General features: G+C 40.6%; 1 protein-coding gene across 12 annotated transcripts in view; it reads left to right on the top strand.

Annotated features, from left to right (window-relative positions):
- ULK4 (unc-51 like kinase 4) overlaps positions 1 to 22688 on the top strand; it is a 674194-nt gene that overhangs the window by 437889 nt on the left and 213617 nt on the right. For all 12 annotated transcript variants that reach the window (XM_072651430.1, XM_072651427.1, XM_072651429.1 and 9 more), the window contains 2 exons: positions 12043 to 12209; positions 22405 to 22503. In XM_072651430.1, the coding sequence (XP_072507531.1) occupies positions 12043 to 12209; positions 22405 to 22503 (266 nt within the window). The remainder of the gene's footprint in view (positions 1 to 12042; positions 12210 to 22404; positions 22504 to 22688) is intronic.

Genomic DNA, 22688 nt, shown 5'->3' with positions numbered 1-22688 from the left:
AAAAAAAGTTGAGTGCTACAATGCTGGACCTGGGGTCAGGAAGATTGGAGATCCAATGTGGTCTCGGACACTTACTAACTATGTGACCCTGGGCTACTCATTTTAACCTCTACCTCCCTCATCTATAAAATGGGGATAATAGTAGCTCTTAACCTCCCAGAGTTGTTGTGATGAAGAAATGCAATAATGTGTTTGTAAATGATTTTTCAGACTAGCTTGGTATATAAATAATAGATATTAATATTATTGTTGCTGTCAATCAATCAATAAACATTTATTAAGTGCCTACTATGTGCCAGGCACTATGCTAAAATGGAGAGGATACAAAAAGAGACCAACATCCCCTGTCCCCCCAAAGCTTACAGTCTAAGGATATGATTGTGATCATGTCTAAGACAGACCATATCTTAGAATCTAATCCCATGTTACTCTGCCAGTTTTCTTCTGGAAGACTCCAGTAATGCCAGCTTTGCCTTTCTGTATTTAGATTCAGTCATTTCTTTGTCATTGAAGAGCCTTGTTTGTAGCTACAGAGAAACACACAAACCCTAAGGGCTTACAACAAATAGTAGCTGTAAGTCAGCTTTTGGTGATCTCACATTTGTCCGAAGAAAGGCAAGCTGTGTTGTCACTTTAACTGGGCAGTGCCAGCGTCCTCAGTGGTGTTTAGCCAGAGTTTTATTGCTGTTTTATGTTGCTGTCTTTTACATAGTTCTGATAACTTGTTCTTTAGGATCTGCCTTCTTCCCTTGGCACAACTCAGTGATTTCCAAGGGCCCTTCCAACTCTAAGATTCAATTGTTCTCCACTCCAGTCTCACCAGTATACCTCACCTTTTACACCTTTGCTCAGGGTCTCCTCTCTGCATGAGTCACCTCCCCTCCCAGCCTTCCCATTGCTGTGTCATAGTGTGGAGGGAGTACTAGACTTGGAGTAGAAAGGGCTGTGTTCAACTCCTGCCTTTGATACTTTGATACTTGCCTACTAGCTTTTTGACACCTCTGAGTCTATTTTCTCATCACTAAAATGAAAGGGGTGGACTAGAGCAGGACTTCTTAAATTTTTTCGTGTTTTGGAGACGTTTGAGGGCCCCTAAAGGGCTGTCAGAAACACCTTGGATTTAATACACATTTGATTTTTAGTTAACTTTTCATAGTTGTGCATTCAGAAACCTTTTACTGCTGCTAAATTTTTCATGACCCCAAATGGGGTTGTGACCCACACCTTCTAGCTATAGTGCTGTGATCCAATGGTCCTATGAAATGTTCCCTATTCACTCACTCAGTAAGCACTTATAAAACACCTATTATGTGCCAGGCACTGTCTGGCCATACAAAAACAAGGACAAAAGACAGTCCCTGTCTTCAAGGAGCTCTCAATCTAATAGGAGAAAGAACATTCAAACAACCAAGTGTAAACAAATGATGTACCAGATAAGTAGAAAATAATCAACAAAGGGAAGGTGCTAAAGTTTAGAGGGCTTGGGACAGGCTTCCTGAAAAAGGTGGAATTTTAGTTGTGACTTGAAGGTAACCAGGGAAGCCAGGATATGGAGATGGGGAGGAAGTTCATTCCAGGCATACACATGGTCAGAGAAAATGCCCAGCGCTAAGTGGTGGAGGTTCTTGTCTAAGATACAGCCAGGGAGCCAGGACCACTGGAGCCGGCAGCACCATGGGGGCTGTGAGGTGGTCAAAGACCAGAAGAGTAGGTGGGGCTGAGGTATGCAGGGCTCACCAAAGGAATCTTGTCCCTTCCATGACATGTTTCCTGATCATCTGAGCGGGGTATGGCCAGGACTCCTGTAGCACTTACTGTCTGCATAACCTAGGGAGTGCTTGTCAAATACTACCTTGAATTACAATTTCTTATGTGCATTTCTTATCTCCTAAGCAGACTTTAATAGCCAGGATTGGATTGTTTTTAATTCAGTTAAGCTCTTACTGTGTGCCAGGCTCTATGCATGGGCGTTTACATTTCTTTCTATCTTCTGTACTACCTAGAACAGAGCCTTTTTCATAATAACATTAACTTATACGTATTTATTTTTGATGGTCCTTTTTTATTTTTTTAAATTTATTTTTAGTTTTCAACATTCACTTCTATAAGATTTTGAGTTCCAAATTCCCCCCCCCCCCCAAGACAGTGTTCAAACTTATATAGGCTCTCCCTCTATTTTCATGTTAAGCATATTTTCACGTTAGTCGTGTTATAAAAAAGAATTTGAACCAATGGGAGGAACCACGAGGAAGAAGAAACAAACAAATGAACAAAAGAAAGAGAACAAATAGTCTGCTTCAATCTTCATTCAGATTCCATGGTTCTTTTTCTGGATGTGGACAGTATTTTCCATCATGAGTCTTGGAATTGTCATTAACTCGTATTTATCTAGAACATTAAGGTTTCCAAAGATCTTTCTACCCAATACACTTGTAAAGTTGAGCTTTTTTGTTTTTTGGTTTGGTTTGGCTCCATCATTGGGGCTTACTCCCAGTGTGCAAACTCTCTTTGCCAGTCCATGGGCATTTCTTCTGTAACTTCTAGACTGTAGAGACAGATGCCCAGTATGTGTCAGAGGCAGGAATTAAATTTAAATCTTCATGACTGCAAGGCCAGACCTCCATTTTCAGCACTAGATTACCTCTCATTTCATAACTAATGCAACTTTTTTTCATATAAGAGAAGGAAGATTAAATGATTTGCTTAGGGTCATGCAGCTAGCCAGTATTAGGAATTAAAAGCCTAGGAATTAAAATCTATGTCTTTTTTACTTAAAGACCAATGTTTTGTTTTGTTTTTTATGTATTTTCCCAAGCTGCCTATCCTGCTGTCCCTTGTTGCTCCTCATATTGAATGAAATCCCTGAGCATGGGAAACTTTGATTGTGGCTATAAAGTGGATAACCTCCAAACTCTTTAACTAGCATTTGAGATTCTTTTTAACTCGATGACATCTTATCCACCTAACCTCTTTAAGAAGGCACATCGAGAAGATAGAAGCAAGGCCAGACAATAGTAGATGAATGGAACAGTGTGGAATGGTCCTACAAGAAATGGGACCAGCAGCACTGATGCTCAGAATGAGCTGAGGCCGGAGAGGGAAGCAGAGGTCAAGAGAAAGGGAGCTTTTCTTGGCTCCGTTGGAAGGAAACGGATCTAAGAAAGGCAAGGACTTTTGCTTGGAGTGGATAGAGTGTTGATAATTGCCAACAGAGAGGAGTCTGATCTGCTCAGTCCTCCTTTGGTTTCTCTTTTCTTTGCAAAGGAGACTGACCTTCACATTGGAATGACAACAGAAAAAATGATTAATCAGAAGTTGATGCCCAGGAGAAGTAAGATCATAGGGAAGGGAAAAAGTGTCTTTTAAGTTCCTGCTGTGCCAGGCACAACAACCCTGGGAAGTAGGGACCATTATTTCCTCCCTTTTACAGTTGAGGAAACTGAGGCAAACAAAGCTTCAGTGACAGCCCAGGGTCACACAGTTACCAAATATCTGATGCCCATCTTGAACTTGGGTCTTCTAGACTCCAGGAGAGATCCTCTATCCAGTGCACCACCTATGTGCTGTAGGACAGACATCTGTTTTCCCTCTTATTGAATTCAGGCCACCTGATCCATATGACTATCTTCAGGTACTAAAAAAAGCTAGTGGATGTGATTGCTTAGCCACTGTCAGTGATGTTTGAAAGATCCTGAAAAATGCAAGCAATTCTACAAGAATTAAGAAGGGAAAATGTTAGACATTAGCTATGTGTCCCTGGACAAGTCACTTAACTACTGTATGTCTGTATCCTCAAATGTGAAGGTGGGAAAATAAAAACACCTACCTCTCAGGGGTACTATGAGGATCAGATGAAATATGTTTGTAAAATACTTTGCAAACCTTAAAATACTAATTATTCTTCTTTTCAAAAAAGAAAAGAAATTTTCATCTAGGCCAATGGGCTTGATTTCAGTTACATTAGATGTTCTATAAACATTTGTTGAATGAAACATAAAAGAATAAAGGCTCCCCACCAAGCTCTATGTACCACTGACTGGGAAGCAGCGGATATATGGACTGGGAATCAGCCAGCCTGCCCCAGATGAGGTAGTTGATGTCAGGGTTAAGGATATGCTGTTACATTTTTTTTTTTTTTTTTTGCTTTCCTGTATCTTCACTCTCTTTATCCTGTACTATCGACTTCCCAGGAAGTGACATTTCAAGATATTGCTAGCCACTGCTTTTAATATTGCTGATTAAAATCATAGATCAAAATGAAAGGCATGAAATTTATCTTTTAGGTAAGCAGAAAAGTAATGTTTCCTCAAAATTTTTATTTCCTAAATCAACATCCACCCCTTCTCACTAGGATTCTCAGTGATAATGTTGTTTAAGATTTGTGTATGTAACAATTCTAAACTACTCTCCTCTAGTTACCTCTGGGTTATGTTGGTATCCTCAGTATATAGTAATCTATTCTTCTTCTCGTGGTTATCTTTCAGAATTCTGCCTTTGAATTGATTTTATCCAAAGTTTTTATCTCTTGAAGTATGATACCTGAGCTTGTCTTTGGGCACGTGCAAAAAAACATGTTTGCATGACTGGAATTCAAGGGCTCCCCATTTCATTTCCTTTTAGCCAGATAAGGACATTATAACTTTCAAGAGAAGGTATCTGATATAAATTATATACTTGGAAAAGGTCAGAGTGATTATTTTCTTTTCTCTCTGGACCTAGGTGATTATCCAATTTTGTGTTAATCATGTAAGAACCCAGGCACCATTTTGGTCATGCATTTTGACTGTGCTGTATGTATGTGCTTGTAAGTGTGTATACATGTACATATATGCATATATGAATATATATATATGTACTAAGCTTTCTCAGGACATTCGTGCAAAAGGATGTGTTTTGATCTACATGCTTAAATTCAAATTTTGGGGGGGGATAGGAATAGGAAAAAAAAGCTGCTCTATAAAATAAAACATAAACTTCTTTCATGTTTAGGAAATTCCAGGTCTGCAATCTACTTGCTTTCCTCACATTTGGACTTAGCACCAGGAATTACAAACATTTTGGTGATTCATTTTAACAAATAGTTCTTACTATGTAAAAGACATTATACCATTGTGGGGATAAAAGGAAAAGGAAAAGTAACTCTTACCCTCAAGGACCTTATTTTCTGCAAAGGGCACATAATGTGTAGACAGGTAAGGAAATGCAAAATAAGTTGAGAATGGGGAAGGCTAACAACTAAGGGCCTCCCATGGCAGATGGGACTTGAGTTTAACCTTCAGAAAAGCTAGACTCTGAGCTTAGAAAGAAGCTTGAGATTCTGTGAGGTGGAGGGAAGCAGGGATGCTCGAAGCAAACACACAGAGGGCAGAGGAGGGGCAAGCTGGCCAGTTGAGCCGGACTTTAGAGCTCATGATGGAGAATCACCCTGCAAAGATGGGTTGGAGCCAGTAACTAAAGGCTTTAATAGCCAAATAGAAAAGTGGGTATTTTGTCTTAGTGGCAAGAGGGAATGAATATCAGAGCTTCTTGAAGAAGAGTGACAGGATTGGCCCATGCCAGTAAGCTGGCAGCTGTGTGGAGGATGGCTTAGACAGGAGAGACAGCGGGAAGCCATTGCAAATCCAGACAAGAAGTGATGGCAGCCTAAGGGGATGGATGTGGGATACATTCTGGATGACTTGGCCCTCTCTGTTCTTAATTCTGTGGTCCTGTGATAAGTCTACAGTATTAAAAACATCATCTAGATTCAGTTTTATAACCTCTTAGTAGTACCATTGTATACTTTTCCCCCTTTGAAGAATATTTGAGCCATGTGTCTCCAAATTTTGTTTTTCTTCTTAAGAAAGTACATATTGTTCATTAGGGAAAGTAAAGACTTGAGTCAGAGGACTTGGGTCCAAACCCTGCTTTGCAGCTTACTACCCATCTGATAGCAAACAAGTCACTTTATCCCTCTTGGCCTTGGTTTTCTCATCTATAAAATGAGGGACATCGACCAGATGACCTCTGAGTTCTCTCCCAACTCAAAAGCTACAGCCAACATTTTTGTGATGGTAGTATAACAGACAAGCTTCTAGTGAGAAAAGATTGTTTCATTTTGGGGTTTTTTTTTGGTCTTTATCTCCTCAATGCCCAGAAGAATGCTTGGCACATAGTAAGCACTTACTAAATGCTTGTTGATTGATTGCAGCTTGAGCCTCAGATAAGCCTCCTTCCCATTTTTGTTTTTATTTTCTTTAAATGAAGGATAGTTTTCTTGGAGCTCATCTCCCAAGTACAAAAAATAAATTCGGTATATTATTCTTACCCTGCACAAATCTCCATCCTTGGTTCAGTGTGAGAAAACAAAGGCATCTGGTATCCTGTTCCATTCCTTTCATACCAGATGAAGATACGTTTCACCAGTCCTGAGTAACTGGGCCTATGGAAGCAAAACCAGGCCTTTTCCACTCCCACCTTCCTTCTAAACCAACCCAGATTCTCCTCATCATTCCCCTTATATAAAAACAAAATGTATATCTTTTAACATGGAAAGAAAATTTTCAGAATCTGTGATTCCAGGTTCCCATTTTGATCCCTGGATTATAGTTTGCTGCTAGAAGCAGGGATTTCCTGGTTCTAAACATTCCTCTCCTGGCTTTTTTTCATACCTTTCCTGACTGTACACTAGTGCCCTGCTTCTGAGATGACTTTCTGTTTACACTGTGGTGTGTTGTCTTGTATAGATAGTTTTTGACATTGTTGTCTACACCATTAGATATGTGTTCCTTGAGCTCAGGGATGGAGATTTCTCCTTTCTTTGTATCCTCTCTGCTTAGCACAGTGCCTGAGGCACACCATAGGTGCTTAATAAATGCTTGTTAACTGACTAATGCCAATTGATAACTGATACAGAAGTCTGGTGTGCCAGCTGTTCAGTATCACTACAATAATGTTAGTAAGTCATGGTAGGCTAGGACTCTCACCCTTATAACAGCTCAGTGCAGTAGGTCACATGAGGATTATTTCAGTCTTCCAAGAACCCACAGTTTCACTGAAGGACATTTTCGATGTGTGTTGAGTGTTACTTTGCAGACAGCTTCCAACTGTAGGTTGGCACAAAAGCCCTTCTCTATAACTCCCTGGTTCATGCCTGGCTTGTGCTTCGGTAAGGAGGAATGGTCCTAGACTTCCTGAAACTACAAAGAAAAAGAGGGTGACCTCTGAAGCTCTGCTCCAGCCTTTTGATTCTGTTTTTCCTAAAGGTGATCCTTCCAATAGATTGCTCCAGATGGGTATGTCTAGTGATGTCTGTGTGTCTGGCTAGTGACATGTAAAATCACCTGCCATTGTGGACTGTCTTCCATGCCTAGTTCAAAACCCATTTATCTACTTTTTCTCATTTAATCTTTTTTTTTTTTTAAATTTGTAGATAGCTCTTTATTAACCCTTGAACAGAGGAGGAGAGTTCTAGGTTGAGTCAGTTGTCAGTCACTTTCCTGTCACCTTCTCCATATGTTTATTCAAGAGAGGCTTTGCCACTTTTATCTTCTCAGTGCTGGTAAATTTCATATCCAGATTTTGGTTGATTATCATTAGAAAAACACATAGACTGACTCATTCAACTTGATATGACAGGTGTTAGTGGTTAAATTTTGGACAACATAGGGGGGTGGAGCCAAGATGGCGGAGTAGAAAGACGCACATACACATAGCTCCGAACCCACAACCCATAGAACGGCTACAGGGAAGTAACTCACGGCGAATTCTGCACCCAGAGGCCACAGAACATTGGAGCGAGGGAGATTTCTGTTCCGGAGAGACCTGCAAACCTCTCGCAGGGGGTCCTTCGCGCTGCGGACTGGGTGCCGGGACTGGGAGTTGAGTGCAGCCCTGCCGCGGTCGCGGCACCGAGAGGAAAAGATCCGAGTGGGCTTCAGGGACGGGATCTCCAGTGGCCACGCGGGTCCCTCCACCCACAGAGGGACCTGCAAACCTCTCGCAAAAGGTCTGTCGCGCTGCAGACGCGGAGCCCAGCCCAGACCTGCCAAGGCCGCGGCACCGAGAGGTACAGATCCAAGCAGGCTTCAGGGACGGGATCTCCAGTGGCCACACAAGTCCCTCCACCCAGAGGTGACGGGGGTCAGTGAGAGAGTCTCTTTGGCGGGTCGAGAGGGGAGTGGGGTGCCCCCATAACTCAGGCCCCCCCAGGAGGTAGAAGCTGAGAGGCAGCTGCAGACCGGGGCTCCCCAAGGGGGCAGGAGCCTGGATCCATTGTGGAAGGTCTGTGCATAAACCCCCTGAGGGAACTGAGCCTGAGAGGTGGCCCTGCCCCGACCTCAGCACCTGAACATAATCTCACACTGAATAGCAGCCCTGCCCCTGCCAGAAGCCCTAAGGCTGGAAGCAGCATTTGAATCTCAGACCCCAAACACTGGCTGGGAGGATCAGGAGGCGAGGTGGGTGTGAGGAGAATATTCAGAGGTCAAGTCACTGGCTGGGGAGAATGCCCAGAAAAGGAAAAAGAAATAAGACTATAGAAGGTTACTTTCTTGGTGAACAGGCATTTCCTCCCTTCCTTTCTGATGAGGAAGAACAATGCTTACCATCAGGCAAAGACACAGAAATCAAGGCTTCTGTGTCCCAGCCCACCCAATGGGCTCAGGCCATGGAAGAGCTCAAAAAGAATTTTGAAAATCAAGTTAGAGAGGTGGAGGAAAAGCTGGGAAGAGAAATGAGAGACATGAAGTCAAAGCATGAACAGCAGATCAGCTCCCTGCTAAGGGAGACCCAAAAAAATGTTGAAGAAATTAACACCTTGAAAACTAGCCTAACTCAATTGGCAAAAGAGGTTCAAAAAGCCAATGAGGAGAAGAATGCTTTCAAAAGCAGAATTAGCCAAATGGAAAAGGAGATTCAAAAGCTCACTGAAGAAAATAGTTCTTTCAAAATTGGAATGGCACAGATGGAGGCTAAGGACTTTATGAGAAAGCAAGAAATCACAGAACAAAGTGAGAAGAATGGAAAAATGGAAGACAATGTGAAATATCTCATTGGAAAAACAACTGACCTGGAAAATAGATCCAGGAGAGACAATTTAAAAATTATGGGACTACCTGAAAGCCATGATCAAAAGAAGAGCCTAGACATCATCTTTCATGAAATTATCAAGGAAAACTGCCCTGAGATTCTAGAACCAGAGGGCAAAATAAATATTCAAGGAATCCACAGAACACCGCATGAAAGAGATCCAAAAAGAGAAACTCCTAGGAACATTGTGGCCAAATTCCAGAGTTCCCAGGTCAAGGAGAAAATATTGCAAGCAGCTAGAAAGAAACAATTCAAGTATTGTGGAAATACAATCAGGATAACACAAGATCTAGCAGCCTCTACATTAAGGGACCGAAGGGCTTGGAATAGGATATTCCAGAAGTCAAAGGAACTAGGACTAAAACCAAGAATCACCTACCCAGCAAAACTGAGTATAATACTTCAGGGGAAAAATTGGTCTTTCAATGAAATAGAGGATTTTCAAGCATTCTTGATGAAAAGACCAGAGCTGAAAAGAAAATCTGACTTTCAAACACAAGAATGAAGAGAAGCATGAAAAGGTGAACAGCAAAGAGAAGTCATAAGGGACTTACTAAAGTTGAACTGTTTACATTCCTACATGGAAAGACAATATTTGTAACTCTTGAAACATTTCAGTATCTGGGTACTGGGTGGGATTACACACACACACATGCACACACGCACACATACATAGAGACAGAGTGCACAGAGTGAATTGAAGAGTATGGGATCATATCTTAAAAAAAAAATGAAATCAAGCAGTGAGAGAGAAATATATTGGGAGGAGAAAGGGAGAAATTGAATGGGGCAAATTATCTCTCATAAAAGAGGCAAGCAAAAGACTCATTAGTGGAGGGATAAAGAGGGGAGGTGAGAGAAAAACATGAAATCTACTCTCATCACATTCCACTAAAGGAAAGAATAAAATGCACACTCATTTTGGTATGAAAACCTATCTCACAATACAGGAAAGTGGGGGATAAGGGGAAAAGCAGGGTGGGGGGGATGATAGAAGGGAGGGCATGGGGAGGAGGGAGCAATTTGAGATCGACACTCATGGGGAGGGATAGGATCAAAAGAGAATAGAAGTAATGGAGGACAGGATAGGATGGAGGGAAATATAGTCAGTCCTATACAACACAACTATTATGGAAGTCATTTGCAAAACTACACAGATTTGGCCTATATTGAATTGCTTACCTTCCAAAGGGAAGGGGTGGAGAGGGAGGGAGGTAAAGAAGTTGGAACTCAAAGTGTTAGGAACAACTGTTGAGTAATGTTCTTGCCACTAAGAAATAAGAAATACAGGTAAAGGGTATAGAAAGCTATCTGGCCCTACAGGACAAAAGAGAAGACGGAGACAAGGGCAGAGAGGGATGATAGAAGAGAGAGCAGATTGGTCATAGGGGCAATTAGAATGCTTGGTGTTTGAGGGGGGGAGGGGATAAAAGGGGAGAAAATTTGTAACCCCAAATTTTGTGAAAATGAATGTTAAAAGTTAAATAAATAAATTTAATTAAAAAAAAAATTTTGGACAACATAGATTTTTTCAGGCTGTTAGTAATGATAGTCTTCCCTTTATTGTACTACATAGCTAGGTTTATTAAAATTTATTCTGGTGAAATGGTCATCGACTTGGTTTTTGTTAGACCCGCAATTATTACTGGCAGTGGGAGAAGTATTTCTTCCTAGTAGCATTACATAAATATACACCATGTCAGTATCATCAGTTACAATCACATGAATACTAATGGTGATGATGATAATAGCCATCATTTAGGGTTCACGAAGTGCTTTACAGACATTATCTCATTTGATTCTCATGACAAACCTCCGAGATAGGGGCTATCGTTAACCCATTTTACAGATGAAACTGAGGCTGAGAGCAGGTGACTTGCCCAGGGTCACACAGCTAGTGAGTGTCTAAGGCAGGATCAGAATTCTGGTTTTCCTGATTCTGAATCCTGTGTTCTGTCTGCTGTATAACCTAACTTTATCCTATTTTATCTAGTTCACTAATGACTAGATAAACATCTGATATGTTAAGAATTATGGTGTCTCTAAGGATAACTTTCCATGGGATCTGTATACTCATTTTAAGAAACAGCTAGTATAGTATGGCACAGGAGCTAGAACTGAGAAGCACCTGTACACATTATTAACATTTTGCTTTTCCTGGAGCCCATCAAAACTATTTCAAAATAACTGTTTTTGTATGTGATTGTATGTGGAGATTTAGTTGAATAGGAAAAGAAAATAATCCTTGAAATTTTGGGGGGGATTAACAAAGTATGATTTCTGCTTCCTTCTACCCCCCTTCCTCCCGTTCCCCCATGCCCTCCTTACCTTCTTTTCTTTCCTTGTTAATACTAATTCCTTTCATTAATAATGCATTGTCTTTGAGCTTTTCAGTCACCAGATTAATCCTAGTGTGCTCGTGAACTTGGAGATGGACAGAAAATGAAGACTGTTTGCTTTTGCCCATCTTGCTTTGCACTTGCTGCTTTACTCATCAAAGCCACCATGGAGTTTCTGAATGCCACATTGCCCTAACATACACCCTCAATAGGTCACGACAATTTCAGTGGACTCCTAGCTTATCTCCTTATCCTCAGTTTCCTATTCCCTGCTTCTATTCATCTAGCAATCTTTATCAAATCCTGGTTTTGCCATGCTACATTCCTCTGTTTTCAAACTTAAAAAATATCTTTTTGTTGCTAAAACAATAAAATCTGGAAGTCTGCATTTCAAGGCCTTTCTGTCACAAGCTGCCTCCCCACTTACTTCACTAATCTTACCTCTTAACTTTCCCTAGTGTAATTCCTCACTTAACACATTTTCCCCCAAATGCACCTCATGTTTCTGCCTTTGCCCTTTCAAATTCCGAGTGGGTAGCTCTCTGGTGACATCCTCTCCATGGCGTCTTTGGCCTCATTCTGCAGGGGTGACATGTCTATATCTAGTTAATTTTCCTGTTGTTTTTCCCCTCAGGGTTGGTCCGTCATATACGCACCCTTTTAATTGAAACCTCAGCCTTGTACCTGGACATGGATAATAAAAACAACATCAAGACGGCCAGTGCTTTGCTGTTTTCCCTGCTTGACATTCTGCACTGCATGCTCGTCTACACGTCTGGTGTGGTTCGGATGGCGCTCCAGGTAACCAGCCAGTGAGGAGTGCGGTACAATACTGTTTCTTCTTTTCTTGTTCTCCTTTTTGGATCTTCTTTTGAAATGTACTTATTTGAAAGGAGAATAGATGACTCTAAAGCGAAAGAAAGAATAGGCTTCTATTGGATAGCCACCGTCAGGAGAATACCTGATTGTATCATTTTGAAGGGAAGTGAAGGAAGCAGAAGGGTAGGGAGACCTGCTGACCATGGTTGACCATTAGCCCCTAATGATCCCACGCTGGGACAGAGCAGCCACCTTACCTCCAGCTCAGGACTGTCTTGGAGGAGCCTCTGGGAGGAATGGGAGTATTTGCCTCCCTGTCCTTTCCACACAGATATTGCCCCATTGACCTCCTACACATACGATGTGCACTCAGAGTTGATTTGCTAGTAGCAATAGTTTGCCATTGATTAATCTATATACTCTCTCACTTGTTTCCTCTTGTGACCATAGGCATGAAATTTTGATTTAGAGATTAGGGCAGTCTGGCTATGAAACAGAAATGATTGGCCCATTTGGGGGATCAACACTGTAACCTTTGACAATTAACAACATATGATCAAATTTTCAGTGATTAACTAGACTAGACTTCCATGCTCAGACTGACAACAGTAATTGCCAAATGATATTATTTTTTAAAAACCATTTGCCATGTTTTGGTCATTTAGAATTTAGAACTTTAATTCATTTTTCCTTATAATTTCCTGTTGAAGTAGCAAATGACAAACAACAGGTTTCTTGTGTTTTTTTTTTAGATTCAGAAGCAAAAGCAGATTGATCAAATACTTTTCCAAGTCTCACAATAGCAGAGCTAACACTAGATATGTAGGATATTTGTTTAGTCTACAGTGGTCCCCATTAAGAAAAATAGTTCCTACCATAGCTAATTTGGACCTGGTAACTTCCTTGCATAACATAATACAGTAAGCAACTCCACCTAAGGTCCCTAATTCCAGGGGAGGGAGGGGAGGAAAGGTAGATTTATAGATGCTGAATATTTGACAATCATTTATTTTTTAAAAAGAGACTGATGAAAATGACCCAACTTTCCCTTTCACACATCTCTACATTAATTTTAAGTAAACTGTATAAAAATTTTCAGGTACTCATGAACACTTAGATTTCTGCTGGCTTTTTTTTTCCACTACCTGTCACACTAGCACAATGAGATATTTCTTTTTCTTAAAGTACATCATTTCTTGTATCTGATCCCATTGTGGAGGTTGTAAATTCTTTGTGATACAGTAGATAGTTCCTCTCAAAAATGGCTTTGATGTTCCTAATGAAAGATTGTCAGGTAGATTGTAGATGAAAAGGATCAGAAACCGAAGGACCTCAGAACAATGGAAATCTCCTTGTGTAAATGATTAGGAAGACACTCATGAATATCTTTTTCCTGCCTTCATCAAAAATGCTCCTTTTTATTTATTCATAAAAATTTGGTAATGAATTAATCATGTTTCATTCTCCTTAACTCAATTACAGAATGCAGTGCTATTAATTACCTTTCTGAATCCCCCCTCATCATGTTTATTGTATACTCCGCTTGATGTCCCTGACAGCTGCCTTTGATCTCCATTAGAAACCATGATACCTGGTGCCAGCCCTGAAAGAAACCAAGATAAATACTTAAGACTGAATTATGAGGAATGGTAGCTGGGGAAATAGATGGAGTGTGCGTCCAAGACACATTCCCCTGAAATAGTGAACTGCAAATGCTTTTAAAACCATGTCTCCTCTTCATCTTTCTTTAAGACCCAGAGCTAAGATTTTCCTTAATGTAACCTACATTTGCTTTGAAAAAATAACCATTCCAAGGATAGAAGAAGCCTAGGAGCAGGAGAAACCAGCTTTCACAGTCACGTTACCAAACATTTATATAGGATCAAAACATTTGCAATTATGATCAAAGTTATGATGCATATTAATTTGCTGCTTTAGGAAGCACTTTCCTTGAAACAGTGCAGTGAGGTCAGTAGTATAAGTGGCATTAGTCTTATTTTACAAATGAAGAAATTGAGAATTGGGAGGGTTAAGTGATTTTTCTAAACTCATACAACTTGTAAGTGTCAGGTTCTGACTGATCAGGTTCAGCACTCTTCACCATAGCATGTTGTGAATCTCAAAAAATAATGATTTTTTTTTTTAAAGCAAGTCAGCAAGCATTTATTAAGCACCTACAATTTTTTTCAAATCCTATCTCTGACCCTTACCTTCTCAGTGCTGCTGTTACGGAGGAGTTTCCAATCTACATTGGAAGGGGGTGGGGTGGGGTGGGGTGGGTCATCTTTCCAGTCAGTCAATCAACAAGCCTTTCTGTGGTGCCTTTTGTGTTCCAGGCACTGTTCTAGGGATACAAAGAAGGGCAAAAAAACAAATCAGTCTCTGATCTCCAGGATCTCACAGTCTGCTGGGGTGTAATGTCAAGTAAAGTAGGATCATTTGCTGTTTTTGTTTTAGTATAATCAAGAAGTATAATGCCTCCATTTGAATGTGATTAAGGAGGAGCTTTCCCATCCATTGTTAGGCCTGGGAAGATTTGTAAGAAGGTTCACTTTTTGTTAATGAGGCACTGGTTCTCTAAGGATGTGATGCCCTCTGGCTCTAAAAAGTTTATAAAGACTCTGAGGATGAGGTTTTACTTTGGGGCTTAGTTTTTGTAAGAGTGTTTGTTTGGCCAGAGGAGGACTCTGGGAAGTCGCTGTTGTGCTTCCCTCTCTGGTAACTATGATCAGACAATTGGGGTCCAACTGTCTCTTGAATTCAGGCAGAGGAAATCATGTCGGTTGATCTTTAATTTCTCTGTATTTTCTTTGAAGTTTGAGGTGCTAACTCCCCTGAATTAGGTGAATCATATATGTGCTTGATAAAAGTTAAAGGATTGATACATGTGCTTGATTGAAGTGATTGTTAACCCCTCAAAAGTTGCCTTTCTTTTTATGAATGCAGATCTAAGAACCTGTGATAGGAGGTCCTCCTGTGTATATTGGGGTACTTATTGTTACGTGGGGGGAGACAACACACAAACAACAATGTACAAAGAAAATATGCAAGGGATAACTTGGAGACACCATCTTAGAAGGAAGGTGTTCTCATTAAGGTAGAAGGAGGGAGTTTTTCTGGGATCTGAAGAAAGTCAAGGAAGACAGAGAGAGGAGAGCAGGGTGAACATTCCAGGCATGGGGGACAGTCAGTGACCAGGGTCACTGGATCTCAGAGGTTTGTTGTTGTCCAGTCATTTCAGTTACATCTGACTCTTCATGACCCCATTTGAGGTTTTCTTTGTAAAGGTACTGGTTTGCTATTTCCTTCTGCAGCTCATTTTAGGAATGAAGAAATTGAGGCAGATAGGGTTAAGTGACTTGCCCAGGGTCACACAGGTAGGAAATGTCTGAGGCTGAATTTGAACTCAGGAAGATGAATCTTCCTAATTATAGGTCTGGTGCTCTATCTATCATACTACCTACCTGCCCTGATCTCAGAGGAATAAGGTATAAAAAGACTGGAAAGGTAGGAAGGGGCCAGAATTTGAAGGGCTTTATATTTGATCCTGGTGGTCATAAGTTGCCACTAGAGTTTATGGATAGGGAAGCAATATGGTTTGATCTGCTCCTCAAGAAGATTGATTTGATAGCTGAGTGGTAGATGACCTAGAGCAGGAGAAAGGCTCAAGGAAAGGATTCCCACAAGAAGGGCTGTTAAAATGATCTAGAAATGGGGTGATCAGGTAATTGGTACCAGGGTGAAAGTGTCATAGGAATCAAGGAGCCATGTGTTATAAAGGTGGAAATGACAGGACTTAGGGATAGATTGGATACAGGAGGTGAAAGTGAACCAGGAGTCCAGTGCCCTGGACAGTAGTAGAAGAGTTAGGAAGGGGAAGGGAGGAGGGTTTGGAGGTGAACATGATGGGTTCACTTTTGGACATGTTGAATTTGAGATTTGTGGGACCTCCATTTCAAGATGTTCCTGTGCATATGTGATATCAATGATTAGGAGAGATGTTAGGACTGGACAATTATCTGCATAGAGAAGATGACTCATCTGCAGGTGCTAATGAGATCCATCAAGAGAAATAACATGGAGGGAAGAGAGAAGAGGACCAGTGCAGAACTTTGGGGGACACCCAAGGCTAGTAGGGATAGCCTAGACAGAAATCCAGCAGAGTCAACTTTGATGGAGCAGTCAGGGAGGAGGAAAGCCAGGAGAGAACAATGTCAGGAAAACCCAGAGAGGGGAGAGTATCAAAGAGGAAACAAGGTACAGCATTGTCCAAGGCTGCTGAGAGCTCAAGGAGGAAGACTGAGAAAAGGCCATCAGACTGCCAGGTGAGAACTCCTTGGGAACTGTGTAGAACTGTTTCAGATGAATGATTAGGTCAGAAACCAGATTTCAGAAGAAAAAGGAAGCAGAGGCACTGGTTTGAGATGATCTCTGGTGGTTTAGGTACGAAAGCTAGAAGAGGTGCAGGATGACAGCCATTAGAGTTGGATGGATCATGGGAGAGTTTTTTGAGGATGGGGGGGACATGGGCATATTTCCCAGCGATAGAGAAGCAGCCAGGAGACAGGGAGAGATTGAAGATTAATGAGAGAGTGGGGATGACTAATGGGTTGGTGTCAACTTAGGGGAGAGGGTGTTAGTATAATCTTTCCATGGCCTATGGCTTTTTAAAAAAATGTTTTTATTGATATCTTTTGTTTTTTATATCCCCATGGTTTTCCCCAGTATCCTTTCCAAGTCTCCCCAAAGAATATTTTTAAAAGACAAAACAAAGAAAAAAAATCAGTCCAAATGATTAATACATCAAAAAAGTCTTAAAAATATATACAATGTGTAACATACTTGTGGACTTTCTCGTCTTTGAAAGGGTGAGGTAAATTTGTCTTCTCATAGCTCTGCTTTCTATCCATACTTTTTATAATTTTACTACATTCACCTTTGATTTTTTTTACCTCGGTTTCCTAATCTGTAAAATGGGAATTTATGAAGATCTAAAGAGATAATATTTGTAAAGTGCTTAGCACAGTGCCTGGCACATGTAGGTCTATGTAAATGCTCATTTTGATGGGGGGAGGGGTTCTTTTTTTCTGTCCTGTCCTTGTGCATACTTTATTTTTGAGTTTTGTTGTCTCACTCAACCTCAGTTTGTACAGATCTTTGTCATTTCTTATAGCACAGTAGTATTGAGTTATATTGAAACCCCACTTTTTGGTTAGCCGTTCCCCAACTGATGGGCACCTATTTTGTTTCCAGTTATTTGCTTTCACCAAAGAGTACTGCTATAAATAGTCTGGTGAATCTGGAAACTTTCTTTTTATTATTGACCTCCTTTGGGTTAGTGGGTATGAACATTTTAGTCATTTTATTTGTATAATTCCAATTTGCTTTCCAAAATGGTTATACTAATTCCAAAGTCCTCTAAAATACGTACCTCTGTGCCTATCTGCAGTCAACAAGTGAACATTTCTTTTAAAAATGCGTAAGTTATAAAGGTCTGAATGCCAAACAGAGCATTTTGCTTTTGCTTCTGAAGCAAAACTTGCAGTATCAACTATTTCTGTCTTTTGTCATCTTTGCTAATTTATACAGAATTTTTGTTTTTGTTTTTTGTTTGCGTTTTCCTTATTAGGGAAAGGGGGATGGAGATGGGCTTACATAGAACCTACTGTGTGACAGGCACTGAACTAATGCCTTTACAAGTAACATCTCAAATAACCTCATGAGCAGTGATTTGGAACATTCTTTCATGTGCTTGTTAATGGCTTGAGTCCAAAGATTTCTAACTCTATGGCAGTGACTTTGATTAAAAACTGGGATGGCTTGCTCCAACATGTGGAAGACACAGAGCTGGAAGCAGAAGTTCATGCACCGGATGTGACTGAGTCAGGATTCGGAAACTGTCTCAGCAGGTTAAAAGGTTGCACCAGAGGGAAAAGGGGAGGTTTTTTTTTTTTTGTCTTAATGATGACCTTCGTTTTTACATTGGTCATTTCTTCATATATTCTTTCACTGCCCTGTGAACCCTTCCTTTTGAGAGAGAGAAAGACAGATACAGAGACAGAGAGAGACCAAGATAGAGACAGAAATAGAGAGAGAGAATTGTACGTTAATTTTACCTGACCTGTCAGCCACATCTGACGGCCTTGAGTCTGGCCTGGTCCACCCATTGTCTTTCATCTTTCCAGGGAGAAAAGTTTGTGGTTTGTGGTTCTTTTCATTTAATGATTGTCATTATTGTGTGTTGTGTTCAACTCTTTGTGACCTCATTTGAGGTTTTCCTGGCAAAGACACTGGAATAGTTTTCCATTTCCTTCTCCAGCTCATTTGACAAATGTGAAAACTGAGGCAAATAGGATTAAGTGACTTTCCCAGGTTCACACAGCTAGGAAGTATCTGAAGCCAGATCTGAACTCAGGGAATTGAGTCTTCCTGATCCCAGGCCCAGCATTCCTCCTACTGTGCCATCTAACACCATTGTGTATATTGTTTTATTCTTTTTACTTAGTTCATGCAAATCTTTTCATGTTCTTCTGAATTAATCATTTATGATTTCTTGAGGCAGTGGTATTCCATTATGTTGTTGTATCACAACTACAAAGATTTTCCAATCAATGGACCCTCCATTTTGTTTCTAGTTCTTTGCTAAAACACACACACACACACACACACACACACACACACACACACACGTGTGTGCGCTATTGCCATGAATAATTTGTTATAAATGAGATCAGACCTTTCTTTTTATTTTCAACTTCCCTGAACTCTTTGTCCAACAGTAGGGACCCCTGTGCCATGAAGAGACTTTATTTTTGGAAGTGATAAAGAATAACTCATACATATACATATATATGTATGTGAATGTATGTATGTATGTATAACACCTAAAGTTTACAAAGTGCTTCTCTCCTAACAATCCTAAGAGATAGGTTGTATCAGTCATGCCATTCCTATAATATAGATGGAGAAAGTCAAAGCCAAAGAGATTGAATGATTGACCTACATTACCACTGATAGACCCAGGGCTTGAATCTAATCCTTCCAACTCCAAGTCAAGAGCTATCTTCATTATATTGCACAGCCTCCTTGTTTTTGTTGGTGAGTTATTGGAAATAAACTTTCCTTTTGGAGATGGAAGAGCATTGAGGGCCGTTGAGGCACTGATAGATTTCCTTGTTGCCTAGGCTATATGTGAATATTTTTAAAGCTCCCAGTGAACTAAATTACCTAGATAGAAGGTTCTGGAAAGAAAAAGCATTATTTGAGATTAAACCACAAGAGAGGAGAGGAGAGGATACACTCCAAAATTGGAGATTAGAACATTCCTGGGAGAATGAGACCTTAGGCCTTAGGCCAGCTTGTCCAGGAAGGCCTAGGGAGATAATGAAGCTTAAGTGCTCCCCAGTTATGGCTTAGGTAGAGAACTTTTCAGTATTCTAAGTATTTCCCTCCCTTTCCTTGCCTCTTTAGTCTTTCCTAACAAAGAAATCCTTCCTACACTCACCATGTCTTGGCTGTGAAGGAGGGTCCTGAGGGTTAGATCTACAAATGGTGACACAGAATTCAGTGAACAAGATACTAGGGATTAGAGGGAAGAACAAGGTTTTCGACTGCTCCAAGTATGAAGCTGAGAAAGTGGAAGCAGCCCAGGACAAGCTTCCCCTGAGCATGAGGCTGGCTAGGCATGACTTGTATCTGCAATCAGGAGAGGAGAGTCAGGCTCTGGTAGGCTTCTCCTGTGATCGAGGCTCTGTGCAATCTCAGTTCCCCAAAGAGGAAGTGATTTGGGTCCAGTTCTTCAAGAAAACAAGCAATGGCATTTGCATGTTGGACTCCAGGCCCAGAGTTCTTTCCTTAACAGTGGCCCCAGGGAGAGTTCCCTAAGTATTGGACAGTCCACAGCCTTCATCATCAGGACTACCATGAATCTATGATGTCCCACTGATTTCACAACCTGAATCACAATCTCTTTGCAGATCCTTTCTTGTGTATCTTGGAGGGAGCCAATTCAGGTTACAGTTCTTAGAACTCTAGCTCTGATAATTAGGTCAAGAACTTCAGGTGATGTTTGTGTCCTTACGGTTTCTTTCTTCATTCCCCTACTTTCATTCATGTTTCCCGTTGATAAAGAAAAGCAACATAAGTAGGAAGACAGAAAGGGGATCCTGAAAAGGCCCCCCTCTCCTCCAAATCAGGGCAGGGATAGATGATGTCAGTGCATTCTGAGACACTGACTGAGCCTGAGTCTCTAGAAGGAGCCTTTTGAAATGGTGGGTCTCAAACATTTCCTCTCCTTCTGTCATGTAGTCTTTTTTCTTTAGATTAATGAGCCCAATTGTGTTCTGCCCTGAACACAACAGGGGCTTGCTTACCTCCAAGCATCTTTGTGCCCCCCAGACTCTTCTTAATTGTCATGCATGGAGTGGGTGGGTGACCAAACCCCTACCAGTAACTGAGCTCACTTGACAGGATGGAAAACTTTTTGGAGCAGATGCACAGGCAGTCAGTTTTTATGTTGGCTTTATGAGTCAACTGTCAGTTCTGCACAGACTGTAGGGCAATGATTTGGAAGGATTGGTGAGTCCTTTTCACACTTTTGCACCCTGGGCTTTTTTCTGCATACTCATATCCTCAGAAAGGAAATGCCTAGATTGACCAGCTATCCATACTTAAAAGTATTTGATCATCAGATTTGATCAGATTTGAATTAGGTTAGTACTGCACAGTCTTTTCTGTAAGAAATCTCTGCCTTTCTGATGTCATTTCAGACATAAGCTAATAGGCCAATGGAAAATATAGATAGACGTTGAGGACTAATAGGTATCATCAGTTCATTTGGTTCCAAATTAGAAGACGTATTTTCTTTTATCAGGTGAACTGCTTTTTTGGTTTGTTTTTACGTCACTTCTGTTGATTGATGCTCTCTCCCCTCCCCTCCCCAGTGGGTCATCTGTTGTGACCAAGAAGAAGGAGATGAAACAAAAGCAGTTCAGCAAAATGAAGTAACACAACAATCATGGCACAGAGTTCATGCAATATCCCTCTTGTCAAGGAGCCAGACTAGGCTGTCATAGTTAGCATTCACTTTCAATTGTTCCATTGCTGTTAGTGTATATTTTGTTTTCCTGGTTCTTCATCATGTTCTCTGCGTCTGTTCATATCAGTCTTCCCATGCATCTGTGAACTCTTTATGTTAATTATTTTTACGGTGTTTTAAAACATGGACCTCAATTAGTTTAGCCATCCTTCAGTTCATGGGCATCTACTTTGTTTCCATGAAAATTAATTCTTAATTGAGTATCTTTAATCAAGGAAAATGGACACTAGAAATGCTGTCATTCAGCCTGAAGCAGTGAACCCATCAGCTTTGCAGAGAGGGCACCTCTAGTCCCAGCTGCTGAGCTGAGACAGTGCCCCCTGATGGCTGCCTTACGTGCTCCAACATGGATTGATCTTTTCTGAGAGAAAATGAAAACATGGTTAGAGAATGTGAATGGAATGTATAATCACTAAGAATTACATGCTGAATACGTAAATGTTTCTTCTGTCTCAATTCAGGTTCAGAAATCAAAAGCCCCCATGAGTTTTGTGTATTTACTATAACATTTCAATGAGAATGGAGATAAAATAAATGCCCTTTACTTTTGATTTTCTTGTTCGTTTGTCCGTCCTACTAAAGGTAAACTGATATGTGTTTGAAGTTAATCAGGACAGCAATATTTATGTGTGTGTGTGGGTGTGTGTATATATATGCGTGTGTATTTATATATATGTATACATATACACACCTACATGTATGTGTATGTATTTGTGTGTAAATGTATACACATAAAATAGTATGTATAATGTATATGTGTAAAACATAACTTTTGGATTTTATTCAGCCCATTACTCCAGTGTGTTTGCGTGTACAGAAAGGGTATATTCAATAAGATATACGTATTTGGTTTGCATTATATTTAGATGAAAATACTTAAATTTTCTTTTCCTCATTCTCATGGGTACGGTGGACAACAACATTTCACCTATAACCTCTGTTTGCTTGCTCCTAAGAATGAATGTCATCCTTTTGAGTTCTTTGTTCCCATTCCAGTTTGTACCACCCAATGTACCTGACTTGTATCTAAAAGCCGAGCATGCAGCAAGGTGACCATTCTTTTTCTCTCTCTCATTAAAGGCTCAGAAGAACGGTACAGGAGGGGACACTCAGGCTGCTGAAGATCTTTTGCTCCTTAATAAACCTCTGACAGACCTAATTAGCTTGCTTATTCAGCTGGTAAGAACTCCCCCATACCCCCAGCCTTTGGGAATATTATTTGTTCATATTTTTCATTTCACAGGCTTCAGTGTTGGGGTTTTTTTTTCTTTCAGACTTTAGCCAAAACCAAGTTCTTTGTTACTTCGTGTTGATGAATAAATAAAAGAATAAAAAAGCATTTATTAAGTGCTTCCTATGTGCCA

Source organism: Notamacropus eugenii, chromosome 3 (genome assembly GCF_028372415.1).
Source record: "Notamacropus eugenii isolate mMacEug1 chromosome 3, mMacEug1.pri_v2, whole genome shotgun sequence".
Classification (NCBI taxonomy): domain Eukaryota; kingdom Metazoa; phylum Chordata; class Mammalia; order Diprotodontia; family Macropodidae; genus Notamacropus; species Notamacropus eugenii.
Note: the sequence above shows the minus strand (reverse complement) of the source record. Positions and strands in the feature narration are given on the sequence as shown.